The 26,118-nt window shown below is 44.2% G+C and overlaps 2 protein-coding genes across 2 annotated transcripts; both read right to left on the bottom strand.

Moving 5' to 3' along the window:
* Positions 1-1,463: 1,463 nt before the first annotated feature.
* On the bottom strand, positions 1,464-9,794 carry cacng1b (calcium channel, voltage-dependent, gamma subunit 1b). The gene is made up of 4 exons (XM_076080799.1): positions 9,554-9,794; positions 3,246-3,320; positions 2,057-2,194; positions 1,464-1,696 (listed from the first exon to the last, which is right to left on the bottom strand). Exons 1-4 carry the CDS (start codon positions 9,792-9,794, stop codon positions 1,464-1,466), a joined length of 687 nt encoding a protein of 228 aa, XP_075936914.1.
* Positions 9,795-13,910: 4,116 nt separating this feature from the next.
* LOC142937724 (voltage-dependent calcium channel gamma-4 subunit-like) lies at positions 13,911-25,945 on the bottom strand. The gene is made up of 4 exons (XM_076080786.1): positions 25,723-25,945; positions 17,926-18,009; positions 16,945-17,085; positions 13,911-16,593 (listed from the first exon to the last, which is right to left on the bottom strand). Exons 1-4 carry the CDS (start codon positions 25,943-25,945, stop codon positions 16,070-16,072), a joined length of 972 nt encoding a protein of 323 aa, XP_075936901.1. The 3' UTR covers positions 13,911-16,069.
* Positions 25,946-26,118: the final 173 nt, after the last annotated feature.

Raw genomic sequence — 26,118 nt, 5'->3', positions numbered from 1 at the left:
CTGGTAACACGTTGGGATTGCTGGAGTGTAAACTTTCCCAAACCCAAACCTGTTCACTTCTACCACAGTAACCTGTTATCCTGCACAAATGATGGTTTTGGAAGTAACACCATGTTACTAGGTTACTGGTATCGGACACATGCACACTAGAGCATGGGGTGGGGTCTTGAACATCGATCTGAAATGAATGACTGATGTCAACAAGGGAGTCTCAGGCATGTAGTCTCTCTCTAGACACTTATTGATTGATTGATTGTAGGTCCTTGGAGGACAGACGAGGCTGCCGCAGTGCCTGGAGCTCCTTACAACGACTCACTTCACTTTAAACAAAGCGTTGCAGTGCAATGGGTCCCTGTCTTTATCTCGTTTAGTGTGGCACATTTTCCTCTTTTGTATATAATTCTTCGGGTCCAATCCTGTCTGACCTGCTTGTTGTCATAGTTTTATTCTTTTCTTTGTTTTCTAGTCTAGTCCAGTGTAAAACAGCATCTGAACATCATTTTACTTTCATGTGAGTGACAGACATAGCTGCAGTTGGACAGTTCAGATGTTGTCAAATTAGCAATAAACAATTTGACGTTATATTTTTGAACATGATCGTCAAACACTGTGGCATTCTTTGTATTGTAAAATGTGTCAACACCCTTAAATATGGCACTTTTCAAGATTGAACTTTTCTTGACTTTTATGGATTAACTGGTGGCAATTCATTTTATTACAGTATCTAAATCATTAGCAAAAAACTTAAAGCGATGGAAGATAATGAATTTTACAATTAATTTTTGTTATATTTGTTGAAATTCTCCTTATATCCCCACAGCAATCACAAAACATAATTAATTCGGCCTACATGAAAAAATTGGACGGCCTACCTACCTGCTACCTAACTGCATGCAATCGACCTGTACACTCATTCTACAATGTTATCTTTAACCTAGCTTCAAACAGGAGCTCTATGATGACAGTTACAGTTAAGTTACGCTTGGCGTGTGGTGTGTTCAGGTGCTTGTGGAAAGCTCCAACATCCTAAACTTAAGACACAGCATTGCAATTAAAAGAGATGTTGTCACAAAACCAAACCCCCAAAACAATTAAAAAGCACGCATGGACTTTATAAAAAAAATGATACGGTGAGTTTAGTAAATTCTTGTTGTAAAAAAGGTGCTGCTCGACAGACGACTCTTAAGTCTAAGGATGAATCATTCCTCAGCTTTTAAACAAAGCAATTCCTGCTTGTAACTGCTAACCCCGGTGAAGATAACGCGAACGACATTGTTTCTGGTGTGGCCGGTTAACTAAGATAATCTAAAATGAATGGACATGGAAGGTTGGAAAAACCTTTCAATGCTTTGGGAAATGGCTCGCAGTAGAGATAAATATGTGGGATAGGATATGCGATTAAAGGGCTAAAAGATGCGAAACCACTTGCATTTCTGTCACTCTAAACAGGGAATCCCCTGTGGCTACTCCAAGGTGTCAGGCTCCGCGTCCATGCAGGTCTCCCAGGGGTTACGTGGCATGTGGGGCATGGAGATGAGGAGCAGGGCGACTCCACTGAGGATGAGCAGGGTGAAGGAGGCGCAGGCGCAGGTGAAGGACCAGGAGTAGTAGTATTCAATCCAGATGGTCTCGTCGCTGTCAATCATGCGCTTGACAGACTGGCGCATGACTTCGACAGAAATGATGATGCAAAGGCCTGCGTGCCAAAACAGAAACAGAAGTGAGTTGTTGTTAAAAGCAGATGCTTCACTCACATTCATGGCAATATAATCAAGTGCTGTTACAGTTCCACATTTACACGGCAAGATTGCCGGTTTTATTTTGACTTTGTAACAATAAATGCGATGCTAGATGGGACTTGACACCAATCAGAGTTACTCTAACAGAGCTACATCTCTGTTGACTCTTTTTAATTAGCTGCATAAGTAGTATTCATCACAAAAGAAAAAGGTGATGACACTGACACACCTCATTTCAAGTTGAGCTGTAACGCAAGAGACAAGAGTACCAGACAGAGCCGGGTCTGTGATTCACATTATCTGCCACACTGTCTGACCTGCGAAGGCGAAAAACATCCCAGCAGGCCGGAGCAGGTAGTCCCGTCCCTTCCCGAAGGAGAAGACGACACAGACGGTGCCCAGGATCATGAAGAACAGACTGAAGATGGCGATGGCTGCTGCTGAGATATTGTACTCTGAGGAGAGATGACGATGGGAGAAAAGAGGAAAGGAGTAGGAAAGAGACAGTGAAGGAGGCAAGAGTGATGGGAAGAGAGACGGCAAAGTAGCAATAAAAAAATTGAGAGTGTGGGAGCAGAAGGGAGGTTGCAGTCTGGTTTACAGAATAATAGTTTCAATATTGCACTCTGCCGAGTTATGACACAGATAATTAGCCTTTAAATTAGCCTCACTTTAAAAACAACAATTTATACTAACTGGCAATATTTCCATTTGCATGACAGATGCTGCCGGCACAGGACGATAAGAGCATCTCTCTCTTCCTCCCGTCCGCCTCCCCTCCTGTCTGTTTCCCGACAAAGATAATCTCGTCTTTTCTTCTCTCCAACACTCCAGCTGTGATAGAAATACTCCTTGGAGCATCCTATTCCATCTCAGCACCCCAACTGTGAAACTCTGAAAATAACCTTACACTTATGTCTCTCCTGTGTGAGTCTGTTTGAGGTCTGTGTGTGTGTGTGTGTGTGTGTGTGTGTGTGTGTGTGTGTGTGTGTGTGTGTGTGTGTGTGTGTGTGTGTGTGTGTGTCAAAGTCTCTTCATGCTGGGGATCAGCAATATACCATTTTTTAAACAATACCTTCAAAAAATGATTGTTTCCAGTGATTTTTTAATATTATTTTTCTTGAAACGGCCATCCCCACAAAGCTGCATTCATAATAATTCAGCTGGTGTTTTGTTTTTTAAATCAGATGATGATTATATGTGAAGTTAATTTGACTGAAATGACAAGATTATTGTTTTGGCTGGACCAGATTGACTGAAATATTCCATATAATCTGGTGGAAACATTTGACACAGGACTAACACTTAGTAAAAAGTGATTGCTGACTAAATTAGTTCTAAGACTAAGACTAAATCTAAAATAGCTGCCAATAGCTGTTGTTTTTAAATGTTTGAAGAGGTTACTTGTGTTGTGATTGACTGTACACCTTTCTTACAACAAGTTAGGTCTGAAAAAAAAGGATCTGTTGTAACTTGTCGTCTTGGTGGCAGTGAGGAGGCACTCACCTTTCTGGGTCTTGACTTCAAAAACTTCTGCTTCTTCCCCCGAGGTAAAGTGTTTGAAGTAGGAACAGTTTTTAGCTGCAGGGTAAGACAGGGAGGGAGAGAAGAGGGTGAGAGAGGGCGCTCAGGTTGTATTCGTAGCCCTGTGTGCTTGCAATGCCATTCGACGTAGCCTAAATGTTAAATCTCTCCATGGATCCCATTAGAAAGCTATCAGACATAGAACATTATTATTCATTTTAGCCTGGAAGTCTGACGTTATTCATGCTGTAAAAGATCTTCATAAACCTTCTGTTTCATAACTTTAAAAACTGAAAGAATTGAAAACGTTGCTTTGTTCAACCACTTATAACCTCACACATGTTAGACTTCAGAAATTTCTTTGGAATTAGTGTTGTGGGCCCAATTTTCATCCAGTTCTCCCTCCAGTTCATGGACACTTCACCGGGGTCGATGCACGCAAACCAGTGCCTCTTTGGTTGCTTTGCACTTTGCTATGCCAGAGAAGGAGGTATAGAGTGTGTTATGTGCACAACTGTTGCACTTCCTCTTTGCCTCTGTTTGATCCGGTCAACACCGCCCACAAACTCCCTGCAGTGTTCTTGTGTGACCTGTTATCCTAAAGTAAAACGTCTTAAACTCAAAATCCATCACTGTCTGCCTGCATCTATTTCTACACAGGAATGATCCATTTATGCACTTTGCTTCCCGAAACTCTTTAGTCCTTTGACCACAATCTTCAATACAGCCTCATACAGAAAAAAGCGATCCCTGGGTGCAGTCATTGCCCGCAGGTCCATCTCTCTATTTGCTGTCTCTGAGGGCAGCTGGGCTGAGAGGGACGGGTGGAGAGGAGGTAAAGGCCAAGTGAGAGTCCCGTCTCTCCTCTGCCCCACGATTCTCGCTGAGATTAAACCCATAAAGCAGACAGGTGCTCTCTCTGTCCACACAGAGACGGACAATGTGTGTGTTGGTGTCTGTATGTGTGTGCATATGCTGTGTGTGTGTGTGTGTGTGTGTGTGTGTGTGTGTGTGTGTGTGTGTGTGTACCAGGCAACAGAGGAGCTGTTTGTTAAACAGGATGAGTAAGAATCACTAAAGAGGTAACCTAGCAACAGGCTGCTGCAGGTCTTGGCTGGCCCTATCTGTTTACAAAGGCATATCAAGAGGAGTGTGTGCATGCATGTGTGTGTGTGTGTGTGTGTGTGTGTGTGTGTGTGTGTGTGTGTGTGTAGGGGGATGGACTGGCTGACGGTGGGGGGAATTGGAGGCGGGGTCACAGAGCAGCTTGGATCTGCAAATATATAATTTTCATTAGTCTTCACTCATTAGCTGCCTTTACCTCTGGGACTAAACTAGTCTAAGCCAGTATGTGTTTGGGTGTAGCTATGAGATTTACTCCAGTTTCTATGAAGATTAATATCTGCTCACCGCACAAAGACAAGACACAAAGACCTTTGGCGTATACAAAGGAAGCTCGAAAAGCCTGAGAATAAGAGCAGAGTCGTTGACCGTTTGCTGAGTCCCACCTCCCCCTTAGTTGCTGACACTACACCTGTAAAGCTTTCTATTCTAGCATGGTACCTGTTCACAGTAAGACCGGCGGTCCGAGTTACCTCAAATTTTTTAGTAATTATGGTAAATTCCAAAACCATTATTTCGGGGATTTTGCTAAGTGTAGTCCCTAGATTGTATAGAAATGGACGTGACGTCACACATTGGTGTGTGGGCCGCCATTTATAAGACTCGAGTTCATCATTTTGGCCGTCGCCATCTTGTTTTCTTTGGAACCAGAAGTGACACGAGAGGGTGGAGCTAAGTAAAACCGAACACTGAGTCAAGACATTTTCAGGCAACCAAAATGTTATAAAATTAACTTTTATGAACTGAAAACACACTGTGAAAGGGTTAACAACTCACTGACCGGACCACGCTGTGATAGTGTCCTGTCAATCACGAGGTAGCCACGCCCTAAAGCATAACCCCCTTTATGGTCTATTTTTGCTAAGACAAACTTTGTTGTCAAGTTCCGTCCTAATGACACACTATGCTGGAGGAGAACACGTGCAACTACACTCACGTTTTGTACTAAAAGTAAAAAAAACACGGCCCACAAAAGGTTAAAAACAAATCTGGCTTGTAACTTTGCGATGGTGGACATTCGTTGATGAGGAGAACATCTGAGTGCGTATCATTGACCTTGCAGTCGGGCTAATTGGGAGATTTAGTTCCAGTGGGGGAGAGTGATTAGAGCGAGGTACCGCCTGTCATTTTAGCTTTGCCTCTTTCCACTACCAACCTCCTCTCAGCTTCTCCCTTACCATCACCCTCTTCCACCTGTCATTAAACCCGTCCCTCTCTTACACCTCAACTTTGTCTGGTAATTCTTCTCTCCAGTCCAGTTTTCTCGTGGTTGTCCTTTCACAGTTAGTTTCCAGTATTTCCATGTTTTTACCTACAATGTTACTTCACATTTGGTCCAGAAAATAGCCTCTATATCATTTGCAGGAGTGTTAGAGAAGATGTGTTTTTTTAGGCGATGCAGAATGACCGACTAATTCTGGGTCAATGTGAATGTGGTGGGTGGTGGTATTTGAATGTCTTTTCCACTGAGAGGTCTGATAACTGGGACAAGGCAGGCAGCAGAGGAGCGTCTTCGCAACCTTTTAGTGTGAAATTTAAAACAGTAAAGTTAGTCCGTCGCCATCATAGCCACCACAAACTGCATCCGAGCATCTCAGTCTGTAGTTGTATCTGAATATGTTGCTCCCTTTATATACCTCACATATACATAACGGGGAGTGATTCATTCAAATATTGAACCCTACACTTGTTTCCTGAACGCCAAATCAGCGCCACACCTCCGCAGTTTTGGCTCCGCACCCAAAGCTGGCAGACTAGTGAGGAAAATGACTGGGCGTCTAGAAAGGGAAAGTGGTGGCTCAAGGTGACATCTGGGCTTTTGAGAGTATGTATGTAGGGCACCGGCATTGTGTCACCGAAAGAAGCAGAGGACGTTTTATTTGAAGGTAAAAGTGCTCTGGTTGCAATCTCTTCCCAACTGTAGGACTGGAAGCTCTAAAACATCCCTGATAACAAACTCCTCACCTTCTTCTTTGGACACATATGTGTAGGAACACACACACATATGTAGGAACACACACACACATACGTGTAGGAACACACACATGCCCATAGAAGCACAATTTAAGCACAATTTAAGCACAATTGTTGCCCCCCGAGCAGCATAATGCGATCCATGAAGGTTTTGTTTGATTTTTACAGCACTCAAGCTGTCGTGCATCCTTTGTGGGAAGCTCATTTCAAAAGTCATTTGGGTTCACCGCTTTGCTGATGTTGTTATGCAACCCCTTCACAAAAATAGTGTAATTGTGCCTATATGAAAAATTGTTTGGACAACTAACTCCCCCTCTGTTTTGGGAAAATGCAAATGTGTGTAATTGAGTCAAATCGACGCTGCTTGCTTGGGTATACTGTTCATCGAGGATGTTTTCTGTTATGGTGCACTCTCGATCAACTCAGCTTGTTTTTTTTAAACACTTTACCTACGACGCACATTAAATTGAGAAGCAGATAAAGTAACGCCGGTGTGGTGCTGTTAGCCGGCCAGCCGCTCCATTAGACTCTAAAGTGGCCATGTTATATTCTCTTTGACTCCAGTATCCTATAAAATACCAGTAAGAGTAGAAGTTGAGAGTATTTTGTACCACTACTTGTTGCTAATTGAGCCAAAAATCATCTTTCTTATTTGTAGGCTGAATACTGGAATATAAAATCTATGGAAATAGTCAAACTGACTCCATGTTGTAGACCTCGCCATCATGTAGTGTTAACTCTGCTGCTAGAGGTTGGCTGGCTTTTTTTAATCCAAAAAAAAAACCTCCATCTGTGAATTCACCGCATGTGAAACACTATTATACATGAGGAACTGCACTCAGAAGCTGAGGCTTCGGCACTCAGACATGCTGCCAGTCCTAATAGCGCTCTATCGAGGAGAAAGCAAATGGCTGCAGCCAGAGAGTGGTTTCATTTCTCTGTGGTCCTCTCTGCTGTCAAACCACAGCCACCGGATTGACCAACTGGGTGCCAGTAGAAGAAACCTGCAGATGCCTTTTCTTGGCCACTATAAAAACAATCAACTTCGCCTGGTGAAGAACTCACGAAACTCATTTTCTAAAGCGCCAATCAGCATCTCATCCAATGTCATCCTGACGTAAAGACAGCACCGAGGACGAGGATCCACACTCACAGATCCATTTTCTGGCGACACTCTGAGTGTGGAAGCAAATGGCAGCGTGTTTTATAGCCCTGCACCAAATCCCGAGACATTTTCAGGTAATATGAAAGAATGACTCATTTTCGCTCATAATCTAAGTTTAGTTGCGGGAATGTAACCAACTGGGTCTCTGTTAAAACAGCTGATATTTGTTGCCGCACACACACACTCTGGCAGGTGGCAGCACACTGGGGGCTGAAGTCCTTTCGCTGCTGGAAGCAAGACAGGTGAGCCGCCAACAAGTTTATTCTGCCAGATGGCTCCTCTCTCCCTCGTCATTATTGTCCATTCCAGATCGTATCGAGTACCGCAAAGCAAGTTGTGATTCTTCACAGATATTCTGAGACAGTTTTACTGCTGCTGTCAGGCTGTGGGCGGTTATTACTGGATCGTTTATCATATTTGAGTTGTGAGTCTGTCAGCTGCAATATACCTGGAGACTTGTCCAATGGGGGAAAAGATAGAAGGTGTTCTGGAGGCCCTCTGTGAGTCACATTTTCATAACCGGCAGCTGTCACAACTCTTGTCTGTCAGCTTCTCCGCCCTCCCTTCAACATTTAAGTACAGTATCACCTCCGCCTCCTATGGATACTATGAAAGTGCTCTCTTTTTCCCATCAATACAGGCATCCCTGCCTCTATCCACCTACACAGACTCCTGTTTTCTTCCCCAGTCCCCTTCATCTCTCCCGAGTCTCCCAGGTGTACTTTAACTCGTGAGCTGGAGCGGGAAGCCACACTTCATTAGGGCTTGTACTGATCCTGAGGCGCTGGAGCCAGAGGCTCAGTCAATGATAGAGTCAGAGTGAAATCTCTGTGTTAGGCTGCAAGGCACGCACACACACAGCCAGAGGCCAGCGAGATGCTGCTTATCCCCGGGCCGGATCTGTTCAAATAGGACTTGTAATTAAAGCTATTTTGGAGAAGCAGACGTTTGAATACTAGACAGAATGTTGTTTTTTTGTTGCTTTTTTTGGAATCACTTAGAAGAAGGGAAATAACTTCCAAAATGGACTTGCTTGAAGACCAAGCAGCCTCTCCCACTTGGTGCATTTAAACATGCCAAACCGAGGTTTATCTGTGGCATCAGAAAACACTGCTTTAATTAGGCTGATTCCCTAAAAACTGCTCCGTGGACCAACCTCAGATCTGCTCTGACATGTTGAGCCAGACTGAACAAGAGATGTAGTAAGTAGCATCTATACATTCTAGTATTTATAGAGCCGGAGAGTATGGTGTATAATTACATAACACAGGTAAAATGGATTGTATTTGTCATCCACCAGCCCAGAGAGAAGAGATTCATGTTTTTGCCGAGTTAAGTACAGCAGCGATGCTCCTCCATTACGCACTTGACTTCAGCTGTCCGCCTGTGCTTAATTGGTGGTCTCTTCAGAGACTTTCTCTGTGGAAGATAATGATGGTTTCAGTGAGAAGCCGGTGATAGAACTGTTACACGGGGTGGAAGATAGGCTGACCAAAATGGCTCTTATGTACAGACACTCGACTCCAACCCCTTACCGGTCCCGCTCTAAATCCACCAAGGCTATTGTGAAAATGACACGAGGGTTTAATGTCCCAAGATTTATGGAAAAATAAATCAGATCAAACACTGTACGAAAGCTAGCAGACAGACCACCATATTCAGCTGTTAAGTCCATTTGTTCTGTTGTTTTTGTCTGCTTTGACCTGCGTGTCTACACAGATACGTAAAGCAGAACTAAAAGTACAGACATTTCTTCACCGGTTCCAATCCAAGATCCAACAATATACATTTTTTTGTCATTCCTTGTGCCTCTAAAAATGACGGAAGAAAACTACTCACAGGGTGTGAACATACAGGAGTAGTTCAAGCCAAGAGAGCTGTTAGTCAGCAACCACACAACAAGTTCACTTTGACAACAAATATAAGTGTCGGAATATACCTTGACGTGAACCTTAAGCACGACAACACACAAATCCTCAAACAGCAGGTTTTCAGTCATTCACAACAGTCAGAACAAAAGGCTCCTTACCTCCAGGTAAGCTGATGGGGCCGCAGCCTTTGCCCCGAGGGTCCTCCTCGACGATGAAGATGCTCTTCTTGCAGAGCCTCCACAGGCCGAAGTGGGCCGCCTCGCAGGTGGCGTTGAGCTTCTCCACCCGGGGGCTGAGCACGGCCCAGTGGTCGGTCACCACCGCCGCCAGCATCGACGACATGCCCACCACGATCACCACAGACGTGATCTTGACCCTGGTCGCCTGCTCCTCAAACATGTTGCCGCTCGATGTGTGCGCGAAGCTGTGGACGTGTGTGAGTGCACGTGTGTGTGTGTTTATAGATGAAGTGTGTCTGATCGTAAAGACTGTGTAGGACAGTCAAGGTTGTCTTGTTTGTCTCCAGATCCTTGACGTCGGATGTTGACTCCAGAGGTTCCCCCGTCTCGTCTGCAGCTTCACGACACTTGAGACGTCCTCTCCTCTCTCCTGCTCTCCCGTCCACAGCTCTTTCTTTCTGTTTCCCTGCCACGCGCCTTGTGGTTGGTAAAAAGGGGCCAGATAACAGTGCCCTAGTTTCTACTTCTCTCCTCGCTTCCTCTCCCTCCCAAGTTGCCTTCGGTGAGCTGAGGCCATTTCAGCTATACGATATGAAGATGTACCGGGGCCTGTTTACACCTGTTACACCTTTTACGGGTCAAGATCAGACGCTTTCATTCAAAGTTGAGGCACGGTCTATCGATTGTGAGCATGCCAGTTGTGCACTTCTAACTGCAACGTCTCCTGAAAACATCCGGCTTCAAGTTTTGACAATTCAATATTCAATCGCCCTTCCAAATACTGATGTTATCAATCTATCATTTATCTGAAACATTCTCTGTTTCTCCTTTTCTTATTCAGCCTGTTTCCAGCTCAATTGTCTCAGTCGCTGTGTGCCAGGGGGACTCCTGGGGGGGTGGTCCTTTATTAGTTGTCATCTGAATGAGCTGATCTACTTCCTCAGCCAATCAGCAGTTAAGGCGGGAGACAAGGGTCCCACCTGGTGCCGGCAACTGATCTAGATTGCTGATCTAGAAACACAGCAAAAGGGCTTCGACACAGGACGTTCAGTTCATAACGTTTAAATGTGCTCTTCAGCAAAGCAGAGAGAGCTCAAGTTTGAGAACTTTTAATATCCTTGTTTATTGAATTGGCCTTCTGAATGTTCCTGAATATATATTGACTTGCATTTGTCAACACATCATCACTCCCAACTAGTCAAATGCAGACGCTTGGTCAATGGTCCTAAGCTTCAAACGATGACGTTCTACGTTCCCCTCTAGCGTCCGTTTTGGACGTGTCAGTTGTCCGAGTCTTTTCAAAATAATCTTCACAGCAAGTTAAGTTCAGGCAACAAAACCACTGAGTCAGGTTTAAGGAAAGAGCATGGCTGATATTCATTTGACTGACTCAGGTCACTACAAATGAGTCACGTGACTAACGACACAGAAAACTAACAGCGGTCTCCTGAACAAAACTCCTGTGCTTGCTTGACCCGTCCACCTCCGCTCTCGTCTGTCCCGTGTGGACTATCTCGCTCTTCATCCTACGTCAGTCGCTCTGACCGTTTATTAATAATGATGCAGGTGGGTGAACAGGTGAGTTAATTGAACGAAGTCATGGAGCACTGGGAGGAACACCAAGTTGATTTGGAGCCAGCAACATTTTTTTGAAAGTGTCTGGTCATATTCTGTGCTGGACATGAATGTTTGATACCATGTTTTCCTTTTTGTAAAGACTTTTAATTTTATTTGAACTAAATATATTGTTGATCAGACACACAAATGTTTTTGATGGCTTCACTAAAAAATGCACAGTTTGAGGATGGAAAAAAACACTAATAACCTGATAAATCTCAAAGTCACAATCAACCTTTTCCCTGTGAAATACTTGAGTAAGTGAGAAATGCTTTTTATAAACCGCTCTGCCCCACTTTAGACGGGATTCTGGCCTATTTTCAGCCCTGACAACGCTCACACAGCTCTGGGTTTTAACACACTAAACGAGAAGACGCCTAAAGCAAGAGCAAGAGGTAAAAAAAGAAAGACTTTCGAGAGAATCGTGTGTGTGTGTGTGTGTGTGTGTGTGTGTGTGTGTGTGTGTGTGTGTGTGTGTGTGTGTTTGTGTGTTTGTGTTTGTGTAAGTGTAAAACAGAAACAGAGAGAGTCTGGATTGTTTATTTAATTTCGAGGCCAATTATACAAAATATGTGTCTGTGTGTGTTAAAACGAGAGAGCTGGAGAGAAACACCACAGCGTGTCTGATGTCTCACACTTTTTTAGAAAGTGAATGTAATGTGAGACTAAAGTGCTTTTTGTAAACACCTTCAGTTGCTAACTGAACCGGGAAATTGATCATCAAAGAGAAATCATCTCACTTGCTGGCTTTAAAGAAAAACAACAACACAGTGTTAGTTAAGACAGACAGTTGTGTTCATTATCATGTTCCACCTGGAAGCATTTCCAGCAAAACTGCCTTTTTATCCCGGAGGAGGCTGTGAGAGCCACCGCTTGTCTCTAAGTGTGTAATAATAGTGTTTTTCTGGGTGACCCTCTGTCATTGATTTGGAGCCAGCCCCCCCCCCCCCGGTGACTGCGGAGAGACCAAACACCTCACTGCTGCGGAGTCTCCAAGCAACGGCGAGCGGCGTGGACGGCTGTCATCAACGATACAAGTGTGTCTCGTACTGGAGCAGTGATGAGAAACACTAAAAACAAGACAGCGACATCTGGCAAGAGTCTCTGACAACATTACCAGAAATATCACCAGCTTTTCAGTGATGTTAGAGCAGAAACATAGAGAATCACTTCTGCTGAAATCAGGACAGACACATCTAAAATCAGCTACGGCTGCCGGCTTTACTGTCTGATTTTTTTTTTTATTCCAGGATGAGAAACAACCTTAACTGGTGACTAATTTTACCCACAACAGAATAGATTGCACAGAGGGACCTGACTATATATTCATTTGCTAATGACAGGCAACATTACTCAAGCTAAATTAGATTGGCCCCCGAGGCCATTTCTGTGAGGGTCATGTTGAAATACCTCCCTGAAACAGAGGGATCAGTTAAACATACATGACGCCGTCCTCGCTCATTTGACCTGTTTCCGGCCAAAAAGCTGCGGCCATCGATCGACACGAAGCAGAGGTTTTAGGTGATGACAGTGAAAATTAGGTGGAGATTACGAGGAGCTGATGTAGCGGTTTAACTGCAGCATCAGATTTCACTATCAAAAGATGATTTCCCCAGCTAGATAACACAGCAGCCAACATTGAAATCTCACCAGCATAATTACACATTTCAGACAGGGTAATGTCGTTTTCATTTTTCTTATATGAGTCACAGCATTCCTTTACTTTAAATAGAGTGTGCTCTGTATCCAGTTATATATGATGATGTGCTTTTGAGCTATGCAACCACAATATGCAGTAGGTCATATTCAGCTGTTTCTTGCAGGTTCCTAGTTGCATTTGGCCAAATAGAAACCTTTGAAAACGCATTAATGAATGGTGAAGAAGCCTTCATTCTGTCTTGAGAGGTAAAAACATTTTGAACAGGCAAAAGGGGTTCAACCTCGGCTGAACAGTCCTATTTCTCTGCCCGCTACCATCTGCTCTTTTCTTCTCTCGGTATTTTTCTATATTCACACACACACTGAGAAAACACAGGTTCAGTCTGCGAACTGATTGGATCAGCATGGGCAATAAATAAATGGCTTCATTTGGTCAGGTGGCATCTCTTTGAGCGACAGTGGCGGCTTATTAACGCTTTGATCTACAAGGGGCTGCCATCAGCAGGATGCTAACTGATTTATTTCTTTGCCACAACAACGCAGAGACTCTGAGGCTGAAGAGGCTAATAGCTGATTCTGAGATGACGGTGATTGAGTCCTATGCAGCAGAACTGAAGAGGCATTCGGCACTCAGAGGAGGTCAGATATATAGAAATCTGAATGAAACGCTGCAATCAAAGGTTTTCAATGGAAATCAATCTCCTCTGAGGTGAATGCCATCTGTATCTGTATTCTGTTCTACACCCTGACTGAAATATCTTAACAACTATTAGATGGATTAAAAATAAATGTTCAGACATTCAATGTTCCCAGAGGATGAACCGTTGTGACAGGGTGAACCCTGATTTCCCCCCCTAGCGCCACCATGAGGTTGACATTTGTGGTTTGAAGGTGTGTTTAGCAGCCAAAGTAGCCGCATGCTACTACGCTAAACTAAGATGGATTAACATGATAAACATTAAACCCGCTAAGCATCGACATGTTACAGTTTAGCGTCTGGCATGGCTGTAGTCTTGTTAACAATAAATCACCACTACAGCACAACAAAATAACCCTGATGTAGTTTATTTGTCTATGTACAGTATGTTTTGGGTTGTAACTAAAAAAACTGAAAGTGAGAGCGACAATCTAACTCAGATGAAATAAAAGATTGTTTTGATTGTTACAATAAAAGCAGGAAATACAGGAAATTGAAAATAAAACAAAGGCATTCTCAAATCCAATATCAAACAGGAATACTTTTACAGTCGTGATGTTTGGTCTTGAAACAGCATGAAAAAGGGAATTACTTTTTGATACACTGGGACAAGTGCTGTTTTTTTTTTTTGGTGTACAAGTCATTCTATTAGTAAATGTTAATCGCTAATTTCTTGAAAGAAATATTGAGAATGTACTTATTTCACAACAATAGTAAGCCATAAATCAAAAGAAGCACACAAGGTAAAGTACAGCAGTGCCTACACATGGCATGGGAAATATAGCTTTGTCTCCTACACGTTTACTTCACTTCACCTCACAGAACATTCAGTAGATTAACCTTAAACAGTGTGTGTTCACCTGAATATCTTCAATGACCAATGCCAGAATGCATCAAGGCGTTATTATTGAGACATTGTTCAGTAAAATGCTTTGAATCCTCTGTTGCACATTCAATGTTATTTTTGTATTTTTATTGTACTTTTATATACAACTTTACAGCTTTACATTACAAACAAACACGTTTGGATCGTACTATAAAAGTGTTAGACCGACACTTAGAATGGATCATACTGGCGGCTTACTTTTACATGAGCTAAGCCGGTTACATGAAGTGGTTTCTCCAACGGGATATCAAACACACTAAATACAATCAAATACGACTCTGTGGTTGAGTGAGCTCGCTTGCCAAACCAGAACCAACTCAATAGCCCTAAGACTGAAAAAAAACACACACATCAGCTGGTTCTTGGAGCAAGCTCAAGCAAACACTCACAGCATATAAATAAATACAGTAATGGCATTTTCTTTTCTCAAATCATTTCCAACCAGGTTTATCTTTATCACTGGTCCATTTCCCAGCACTGCCATAAAGTAAGGGGAGGACCTCAAAAGTGTCCAACCTGCAAGAACAACACAGTATTTCCTGAGAGAACTAAAGGAAAGAGCAGTGACACACACACACACACACACACACACACACACGACAGTACACACACACACACACATCGGGTTATTAGAGCCAAATCCTTCAGGGACGCAGTCGCAGACAGCTCCCTCTGCCTCTGTCTGGGTCCTCTGTTCAACATGAGAGGGAAGAAAGACAGCCAGATGGACTCAAAGGCAACGTGACAGACAGACAAACACTCTTCGCCTGCCTGGCTCTGATCCTTATCCATTGAACACTATGGATGCTTTCTTTTCAGAGCAAAAGGAAGTCCTGACCTGTGCCGTGTTAACAGTTCTGAGCACCCCCCTCTTTGGTCAGCTGCTCGTCTCTGGTGACAGGAACACGCACAACTGTCACATCAATCAGGTGGGCTGTGACGGGAGGACGGACGACTGATATGGAAGTGAAGAAAAAAGGGGGGCATTGAACGGAGGTGCTCCGCCGACAAAACAGACTTTTTTTTTTCCGACTGACAAATGTCAAGAGAAGAATAAGGAAGAGACGGCGAGGGAGACAAGAGAGAGAGAGAGAGAGAGAGAGAGAGAGAGAGACCCGGTTGTCTCTTTCAAACCTTTGCTTCGAGTATAAGGCAAGACCAGACTGGTTATGAGGACACGAAACAAACTCTGGAGAAGGATCCACAAGTTATAAACATATAAATGGAACACTTTCAAGTTGAAGAGTACATTTCATTGAGCACCTTGTTGAATAATTTACAGGTAGATTACTGCTGATTGGCACATCTCAACATGTCCCACCCTCAATGTTTAGTGACTTTTACACAAACAAGGGTTCGAATCAGCTACAGCACGGACAATGAAACTCTATTCTGCTTCGATGATCTCTCAAAGCAGATGAATGGTTCTCAGGTTATGTTAATTGGCTCATCGTCCGTCCTGCTGAGTGTCCTGCTGAGTGTCCTCTCTTTTCCTTTCAGGTCCTTCCAAAAAAAGGACAGTCTCTCCAAAAAACTGTGCCTCTAAGATGGCAGGCTATCACCAGCACCCGGGCTCCAACAGATCAGCCCATTGATCTCTCGTAATCTCATGTTCCTCCGATTCCAGGTGAACCTCTCACACCGGCGTGGTCCTGCGATTCACCCCGTCCTTTAAATCATTGGAGAAACAGTTATGGACCTGGAGGAACTCTACAGCCGCTTCGTGTTCGGGGCTGTACGCGTTCTCCGTCACACTGTCCCTCGCCAGGGCGTACATGGACAGCTGGTCCAGGGCCCCGCTAGACGACGGCCCCCCCTTCAGACCGGCCACCGGCGAGTTCTCCCGCGACGCCTCCGTCGAGTGGGAGCTGGCTTGCGATGTCCGCCGGCGGTACCGGAAGCTGGGTATCCTGGAGTACGGGGAGGAGGAAGAGAGGGAACGGATGAACTCGCGCCGCGCCTTCCAGCGAACCTCCTTGTTCTTCTCAATGTAGATGTTGATGGCGAGGACAGCAACCGCTTCGGCCACGATGAAGGAGAGGGCGCCGAAGTAGAATGACCAGCCGTAGGAGTACGTGTACTTCCTGTCGTCGTGTTTATCACTGGGGTCCCCTGCATTGCTGGAGATGTAGACGATGATGCCAATTATGTTGCTCAGACCTGAGAAACAGAAACAATAAATGGAAACAGGGAGAAGGGTTGGCGTGGATGAAAATAGCGTGGACAAAACTGAAAATGTGACGACCAATCATCTATGACTTTACCACTAACAATGATGGAGCTCTCATCACCACCGGGACCCTTAATAACACTCGTGTGTGATGAATGGAGATCCTGACCTTAATCAGTGGGGAATGAAGTTCATCTGCATGATTGCATTGCCTTTGACGGAGTACATTATGTGATCACAGGTGCCACATCAAGCTGCCTTTCTTCATTTTGAAAGCTGCAGCTCTTCAATGATTGCTCCTCACTGCGAGCGCGGCAGACAAGTGTAATCCTCCAGCTCACCTGCAGCTACGAAGAGAATGCCGGCGCTGAGGAGGACGTTGTTGGTCTTGCTGTAGACTCGGCCCACCCCGACACACAGCCCACCAAGCATCAACAGGACGGTGCTGAGGATGGGGAACACGCTGGAGGCACGGACTATACCTGCAGGGACGGAGGAGGACGGACGTGACATGATTAATATCTGGGTTAAATGGTTTTAACAAAATTCATTAACCAATATTTGTCCAATACTTCGTCCAAAGTCTGATAAGTCGTCTTTGTTCTTCTCCACATGTTAGACGTTGCTTTAAATGAAGGTCTTTTACTAATTGAATATCCCAAACTAATCACAATCTAATCTATGTAGGAGCTTTGTCGCTGTCATTTTTAATCAGCTGTCGCTGAAAAATACCTTGAAGTTTCACAAGCAGCAGAATGTGTTTTGACGAGGATTTCATGTCCCTGTCACCACAGTTCAGTGGAAACAAGTGTAACTCGTGGTGAGCAGAGCTCACAATATGCTTCATGTAAAAATGAAAATGAAAATAAGCTGCTGATCCTGCACCAGCATCACTCAAAGTAATTTAGAAAAATAATAATAATATGAAATGGTGTCGTAAGTTTTTTTATTCTTAGTAAGAAAATAATAATGAGCTTCTTTTTTGTTTCAGCTCCATATCTATTGTGGCGCTAATTGATTAGCAAGAAAGGAACATTTAATTAAAGCATGACAGTCAACTTAAAACTATAACAGCTTTAATACCATTTGCAAGAAAAGTCAGACAATAGAAAATAGATATCACGGGTTGTGGTCTGATACAGCAGCCCTGAACCCGTTTAAAGCCTGTCTTACTCAACGCCTTCGTTCTGCATTTGATCAATCTCCGTATAAAAGACTGTTTAAAAAAAAAAAGACGCTGAAGGTCAGCGGACTTCCTGCATGCCCTTCAAAATAAAGGAACGATAAAGGCGAGACAAAGAGGACGAGTGGGGAGCACTTACGCAGCAGGTATTCAGAGCTGTCTGTGTCGTAGTCGTTGTCATCAGGGAAATGGTTGATTCTGTAACAGCTGCCCTGATTGATGCCTGCAAGACAGAAAAGAGAAAGTCTCCATGTTAATGATGAATTACAGTCCCCAAGGTGCTATAACAGTCTGATGTACAGTGTGTGATGTTTAGGAGCACTGTTCAGATAACAAATAGGATCTAGAATACGGGAATTGATCTCCTTTTGAGGCAAGCTGAAGTTAAACCGGATTTATTTGATGCTTAGGGGTTTGACTTTTGAACTCCAGTTGGTTTCGGTTGGTTCAAGGATGTGTGGGGACCAGAGTCTGAGCCACAGATGGGCAGGTCGTTCCTGAGCCTCGGGGCCCGGGTTGCAGAAGCTCTGTCCCTTCTGGTTATCTTTCATGTCTCAACCGTGCTGCTTCTTGAGAGAGAAGAGACACCGGGAGCAGCAGGACGTGGGAAGGGAAACAGATTACTTCAACTTAACTTTGTCTTCTGTTCAGGCAACTGTCATCATGAAAACCACAGTCAGGCAAGTGCTATTCATACGGTTAATATGACAACTTAGACAGAGTAAAGACATTGTTTGCTCTTTGTGTTTTTGATAAGCACTTTGTTCTAAAACCACTGTACAGACTCTTCCTTACAGCGTTTGCTGAATAGAACGAGCTGGATCCATGAATGTAGCACAGGAATGAAACATCCTCTTGGATAGACTCATTCACCTCTCCATGGTTTTCCCCCTTTTCAGTTTTTAAAGGTACACTGGTGGTCAGACGTGGATTGTTGTTTATAGCTCAATGCACACATATTGAAGGAGAAAAGCCACCGTGAGGAGGGGTCTACGTGTTTCAGGGATCAGTGTTTGTTGTTATACCGGTGGTGGGATTAAGGTTGCGGTGCCCAGAGGGGCTTGATGGCTGGTGGCGCGTGTCCAAATCCAGCTCAGGTGAATGGATGAGTGGCGGGAGGAACAAGAAGCCAATTTGAACAACAAAAGACCGTGTGGTGGAAGCTCTTAGTGCCGAGGTGAGCTAGAACGGGAGAATGGAGAGGAGGGTGGAAGAAGCATGTTGCTGTAATTGTGCAGGATTACAAACACCTTGTCTAGAGAGAGAGAGAGAGAGAGAGGGGTTGGGGGGGGGGGGTTAATGGATATGTTCAGTGCAGTGGTGGTAATGCTGGGAGCTCTTTGGGCTGTGAATGACCTCACCACTTCGGTTATTCTGCAAACTGCACCCACAGAATGAAATGTGGGCTTAATTTGCATATCTTAACAGTAGTATATCTATGTTTTCGTGTGCTTATCTTTGCATTCGTCTGCGTCCCAGAGTAGGGAATAGCAAGTGACCATCCACTACTGTTGCTATGCCTTTGCTATGTAACTTTTTAAGCAACAAGACTTTGATTTCAAAATAAAAAGTGGAAAAAAAGCAGGCTTCCCTCCTTAAATGACAACTGTCTCCGGCAGATTTATCAGCTGTATAGCTAGCCTGCTGATTAAGCTAATGCTAACTGCATGAGCTCATTTAAAACGGCATCTCCCTGCATGCTTACTGTTTTCGCCAGCTGACTCTAATTGAAATAATTTGCACTTAACGGCTACATTTATGATATCGTGCTAACAGACTGAGGTTAAAGCTGCATGTACCAGGAACGTAAATAAAGAAGCAGCATTGCTCTTGTATTGCCGTGTAGAGATATTCGTCATAGAATTATAAGTGGGAGAAGGAAAAATGTAAGATTTGTTTTCATTTTGATAACCCTGTTTGGCTGCATTAACTTACCCTTTTCAAAGTTGATGCACTATAGTAATAAACGAGCCATTTTTTGGTAATGACTTTATAGTCAGACAGACAAAATGCAGCAGAGGTTGGGCAGACAAACACACTTTTTAAACAATTTCTTACATTTTTGCCAGTGTGTTTTCGATTTTTGGGAGGGATAAAAAAAAGAAAGAGGAAACCACCCTCCAAACTCTTTAAATGCAAAGTGTCTCTCTCACTCACGCCCCATGCACATGGCCTCATGTGAAGAAATCCATGCTGTGATCGGACAATCACTTTCAGGGAGAAAGAGCGAGGAGTTTAGCGAACAGTCAATAGGCTGAACCTCGGTTAAGCTTTGCCTTTCTCTGTAAGCAATTAAGACTTTTTCTTATCACACGTCAAACATACAAAGTCCTCTTTCATCTCTAACGATTAGAGCTGACCTCCCACCGTACAAACGTCAACCGTCCCACTAAGACTGTGCTGGAAGCCAACAGACGCCTGTCAACTCCATTTCCCAGGTGCCCAAGGGTCAACAGCCTTCATCGCCTGTGCCCCAGCTTTTAAGGGCACGCTTGCTTCCATTAAACTAGGTCTGCTGCTTAATAAGGGACATCAAATTAATTAGCGTCAAATCAGTCGGTGGAAATGGAGCACAAGTTTCTGTGTCTAGTGGCTGATGGAAAAAAAGAAGAAGAAAAGCTATGTGGTATTTTAAGCAGCGTTGTGAGACTTTGTGCCTTGTGGAAAAAACCAACACATCTTAGCTCTGGTGGTTAGATCAAGAACTGTGAAGATATTAAAAGCACAGACACCTTGGCTGTTCTGTTAATTGCGGTGTAAACACTAAATCAGCTGCAGCGCCAGAGCTTGTTGCTGACTTTCACTGTGAACACAGAAAGCTATTCATTTTGACTGCTCCGAGTCCAGACTCCAGCCAGTCTGACGCCTCTGTCTTGTCTCCTGCGTGTGTGTGTGTGTGTGTGATGGAGAATGGAAGAAATACAATACAATACTTCAACTGATTGGTAATCTGATTATCAGCAGAGGCCTCGAGGCGAGTGATTTATGAGCGACAGTTATCAGCTCAATGTGCCTTTTGCAATTGTGTGTGTGTGTGTTCTGGCTGTAAGCTGGACGCTTCATGAAATGAAATAAAGTCTGAATACTGACGAGCTGAGAGGGAAGGAGGAGGGAGGAAGCGGAGATTAAACGCGGGAAGAAGGTACAAGGAAATGAAACAACAGAAGTGCAGGGAGCAGAGGAATGATGGGGATGAATTAAAGATAGGAGGCCACATTAAAGAGGGACTCAGTCAGAGCCGGGAATCAACGGGACCAGTGAGAGCGATAAAGGGGCACAAAATGCGTTTCAAGATGTTGTGCAGTAAAGGTCGGACTACATTTGTGCCATGCAAAGGCTGTGAATCTGAAAGGACAAGTCGAGACCAAGGTTTTCCACACACACACACACACACACACACACACACACACACACACACTTTCCTCCTCTTCTCCATGGCAACCCGTTAGCCTTTAATAAGTCAATTTACATAAACAATCTCCAAGGATGCTTCCGACATCATCATTGTATTTTGATACCGACCAAATAAGAGACGTACATACGAACACACTGTACTGGGAGCAGCTGTGGTGCAGCTGGCACCAGGATGATGTACGTCTTCATTATTTTTGAATTAACGCTGCTCAGGCAATAAGGGAGCTGCCTCAGCGGAATACACCGGTAGCATTGTCTGATGGAGTCCAACACTTGACTCTGGCGTCTCCGGTGCAGTGTATCAGGACAACGAGCTCCATGTGGCACACATGCCCCCCACTTTCCAGTTCTCACACTTCAGTCGCCCTGCAAAGAGATTGATGGATAAGCCCATCAAAAGTGACTTGAATATTGTCTTTCACTGCGCAGCTTATAGTGGATGATACACTTTCAGTAACGCTACACAACTTGTGCTTTGTTCTTATGCTCAGAGTGTAAAAACTGACGAGGGAAAGCGCTCTGAGGTTTACAGCAGGTGGTATTTTTTCAAGCTGTAAACGGATGAGAGCACTGCTACTAGGGCTCGATATCAAATGCACGCTCGAGTCACAAAGTCTTAGTGACACATGCATTTATTACTTTGGGACCAGGGAATGCCAGGATGGAGTAATAAAGCAATGTGTAATGAAACAAAACCCTCCAGAATTTCAGCCCAAGTTGGACCAGACAGTTAATTAAACAGGCAGCAATTTCTTCAAACGCAGCTCTGCTCGTGTCACAGCCGCGGAGTTTTGCTGGCTTGTGTTTCCTTCTCCTGCCATGTCCTCCGTTGGTCTCGTGTGGTTACTGTCCTGCCATCTACCTGGATCTGTGTCCACCTGCACACCTGCCAGCTATCAGCTCATCGCCTCTCCAGTATTTCAATCCCGGCACCGTGAGGCAAACCGGTAAACGCAGAAAGAGGACGACTTGAGAAGGGAAAGTCTACACTGGAAAACAGCGCTTAGAACAGAGGCAAACAAAGCAAAAACACAAGGAACGTATGGCTAGAAATCTCACTTAAACACAGAAGATTAACGGGCAGAGACAAAGGAGAGCAGCTGACTACACCATGAAGGGAGAGTGATAACGAGGGGCAGGTGAAAACAATCAGGGCGGGGCAGACCTTTACAAAGGCGGGAAACACACGAGGGCAGATTCTGTGGAAGTTGTTATGTTGAATCAACAAGAGCCTTGCTACTTCTAGACAATTAGAAGCTCAGTTAAATGAAAGATTTGTGATACCTCTGGGCAGATGGAGAGCTGCTTCCTTCTGCTTCCTGTCTTTATGCTAAGCTAAGCTAAGTGGCAGCTGGTAGGAGCTTTATATTGGCGTCGACCTTCTCTCTGGGCAAGAAAGCAAATTAGTGTGTTTCCCAAAATGTGAAACTTTTCCTTTTGCTGGAATCTATCAACATAGCTGCATTCGACACAAACAAACTTAATTGAAGAGGACAAGAGAATAAAAAAGGGGACAAGAAGGTTTGAGGGTATTGAGAGGTTTCATTAGAATGAAGCAGATGAAAGAATGAAGAGAAAGCAGGAGGTCAGCCTAAACCGAGATGAGAAGAGAGAGTGCACACCGAGCAGAGGAGAGGGGGACGGAGTGACGAGGTGGAAGTTGGGGCCTGCTGGCTAATTAGTGCCCCCGCTTGGCTTCTCAGCTGTAATTACAGACTTGTGGAGCATAGTGGGAACAACAAAGTGACCCCCCCCGACCCTCTCCACAACGCCTAAACAAAACCCTCCTCTCAAACGCACACTTCTACTGTCCCCCATGCCTCGCCACTCACACCAACACACCACAAGCTGGGATGTTTCCTGTAAACATGTATACCTGCTAATTGGATTATTTCCCCATCCTCAGAATTGGTTTTATTTACTCGAGTCACGCGTAAGGAACAGCCTCTGATGCATTACAGATTCTCATGCAAATCAGACGCACTCAGTGCCGGCCTCACAGCATTTACGCGGGCAAAGAAACACAGCAGAAAAACAGCTGTTTAGAATTGCATAAGTGAGGGTAGCGCTGACCTCACGGCAAAGTAGCCTCATGCAATATATTCCCGCCTGCTCCTTAAATGTCATGCGGGCCCTCGGGAGAGGAGGTGACGCCTGTTGAGCAGGACGACTACCCACTACAACACGTTCATTAGGGGGTTCTGCCGAGCGGCTGCTGCTGTGTGTGTGTGTGTGTGTGTGTATGTGTGCGAGATACAGCAACGTGCTGTTGCTGAGAGAAAGACATGTTGTCGCCCGCGATCTGTTCAGACAAACGTGGTGATGTTTTTCCCAGTAGCTGTGATACACACAGAGCCGTCCCCGTCAATAACCCAGTGTGTTTGTCATTATGACCGGAGGGGTGTGTGTGTGTGTGTGGAAGGGGGGGGGGGGGGGGGGTTGCTTCCTTGTCTTCTCCACTATACTTACGAGTCTCCATGACAACAGAGCCACCATCCAGCAGTGGAGAGACTGATGTGATAGGCTGACCTTTGATTGTGCAAATTCTGAATTCCAAAAGAAGTCTGAACCTCATTAACATCTGCTCAGTCTCTAGTGTCATTAATCCACTGTCATTATTTACTTCAAAGCCCAGTCGTTGACTGGCATTAGAAATGTATTTTCATTTATTGGGGTCTTACTCATGGATATATATATATATATATATATATATATATATATATATATATATATATATATATATATATATATATATATATATATATATATATATATTACACTGCAGTCTGTCCACATCAAAGACAGGCGCCCAGCTAAGCATGACTCTCAGTAAATTGCAAGTGTCATAACACACCGGGATGTGCTTCACATGAGTCTAAAGCGTCCATCTTCACCACAGGACAAGCAGAAACAGTTTAATCATTGATGGCTGCTCCCTGTGGGCTCTGGTGACATTAAGCCTTAAAAAAAGGGAATGAAGACGAGCTAATCCACAGAATCAACGGCAAATATTGAAAGGCACCTGACCTGATATTTAAACAGATTCTTACAAAGGGGAATAAAGTATCTAGTGTCAGGTAAAATGTTGTTTTTCTTCATGTGGGACAAAGTGAAATGTATTCAGCAGCTTTTGGAGTATTAAGAAACAAAACAGATTTAGATACCTTTTTTAAATTATGAAAAGTCTAGGCAATAATAATAAAGAACTCTGACTAAATCCACACAAAAGACAATACAGTCAACAGAAGATGCATAAAAGAAAAGAAAAAAACGTTTGAGTTTCCTTCTGTTGTGAGAAGGTGTTGAAGACAATATTGCTCCAGATGACAACAAGGCGGTGTGTCACGTTTTAGCAGCTCCGTGTTTAGGGTGGACACCTCCTCCTGAATATACGTGTATCTGTATCTCTAAAGTGTCTGCCTGGAGATATGGCCAAATGCCTATTCTGTACTCTGTGGATAACTAAAGATAAAATCATGTTTTTAGATAAGAGTTTTACATGACAGGCACTTTGGCATACACAATCTATAAAACAAAATATGTTTGGGGCTGTATTGTAGGCTGTAATACATCATATCAACAGGGTATTTGAAGGTTTGTTACATTTCGTCGGTTTTGCTGTATTTTCAAAACATCTCTAAACCAATTTTGAAGATATGTGTCGTATTTTTTTCGCTCGAATTTATTGGAAAAATCTGCGCGTCATGCCATGAAGACATCCATCCAGTCGCATCGACTAACTCCTTGATAGCTGAGGCGAGAAGTCAAGGGGTGGCTGGCAGGAATTGGCCAATGGACGAGTGTCTGTCTGCCTCTGGAGTAAGTAAGACGTCACTGTCAGCGCACCTTTAAACACCAAATGCGTAAAATGGTTCAAAAGCACATTCCAAAGGGAAGAAAATATGAAATCGGGGATGTTTACGATCAAGTTCTCTCACAGTTTTTTATTTTCTATTTGCTTGGACGTGACGTGAACTCTGAGTCATCTATTTTTAAATCACCGGGCATGTTTCCATAGCAATTTCAGGGATGTTGCCAAGCAACAGCATCGGATACAAAGACATGAATGAAAGTAGACCAACAGCGCGCACATTTCCTGGCAGCGACCGTCATTAATGTGAATGGGCTCAGACGCGCCGGGTTGGCAACGCATCGCAGACTGTAACAGAGTCGTATTGTGTGGGCCAATGCTCGAACAATGCGATGTAACAGTTGGCAGAGAGCTGGAGTTGAGCGTTTATCTTTGTTTATCGGCTACTTCATTAGTGTTCAAATCCACAAGTGTGCGCATCGACGCTTTCTCGATCTGACCTATAATCTCTGAAAGTTGTTCCAAATGGATGATTATTTTCTTGCCCGATTGAGACATTTGGCGTGCGTAAAGGGAGTGCGTCCTTTTGTGCGCACTGAGAAATAAAGAGAACAGTCAAACTATTTGTATGAAAAGAACAGGGAACCTTGCAGTCTATGTTAAATTGCCATGCAGAGCCACGGCGTGAGAGTCGATTTGGAGCAGGCTTACCTTCAATACAGCAGATTCTCCACAGCCCAGAGTGGGTGAGATCGCCCTTCTTGGTTTTAGGCTGTGACTGGGTCTCGTCTGTGGTGGCATTGGTGGTGTTGCAGATGTACGCCCGAGAATAGAGCCAGTAGTCCGTGCCGATGGCGATGGTCATCAGGCTGAAGGCAGCAAAAGCCCCCACGGTGGCCAGCAGCGTTTGAACCCCGCGGTCACACCAACCCATGGCGCTTCATGCTCGTCCACACTCTCACCTGTCCAACATGCGCTCACCGGAGCGCGTCAGGGCGCGGATGCTTTGGTCATACTTTTAGGTTTGGGGCGCGCCCACTCTCTCCGCTCCTCGGCTTAAAGAAAAGTGGAGCGCAGAAAAAGAAGAATATTTTCTGAAACGCTCAT

The sequence above is a fragment of the Anarhichas minor genome, unplaced genomic scaffold (genome assembly GCF_050575085.1).
Source record: "Anarhichas minor isolate MPS153535 unplaced genomic scaffold, ASM5057508v1 ptg000007l, whole genome shotgun sequence".
Lineage (NCBI taxonomy): Eukaryota > Metazoa > Chordata > Actinopteri > Perciformes > Anarhichadidae > Anarhichas > Anarhichas minor.
This window is presented reverse-complemented; position numbering and strand designations above follow the sequence as displayed.

What these genes read in the sequence shown, in the direction of transcription:
- cacng1b (XM_076080799.1), bottom strand. Translation starts at nt 9,794, where the DNA reads ATGTTTGAGGAGCAGGCGACCAGGGTCAAGATCACGTCTGTGGTGATC. An exon ending in CCCCATCAGCTTACCTGGAG is followed by an intron (nt 3,321 to 9,553) that starts GTAAGGAGCCTT and finishes CTTACCCTGCAG; the next exon opens with CTAAAAACTGTTCCTACTTC. An exon ending in GATGTTTTTCGCCTTCGCAG is followed by an intron (nt 1,697 to 2,056) that starts GTCAGACAGTGT and finishes TTTGGCACGCAG; the next exon opens with GCCTTTGCATCATCATTTCT.
- LOC142937724 (XM_076080786.1), bottom strand. Translation starts at nt 25,945, where the DNA reads ATGGGTTGGTGTGACCGCGGGGTTCAAACGCTGCTGGCCACCGTGGGG. An exon ending in CAGCTCTGAATACCTGCTGC is followed by an intron (nt 17,086 to 17,925) that starts GTAAGTGCTCCC and finishes CCGTCCCTGCAG; the next exon opens with GTATAGTCCGTGCCTCCAGC. An exon ending in CATTCTCTTCGTAGCTGCAG is followed by an intron (nt 16,594 to 16,944) that starts GTGAGCTGGAGG and finishes TCTGTTTCTCAG; the next exon opens with GTCTGAGCAACATAATTGGC.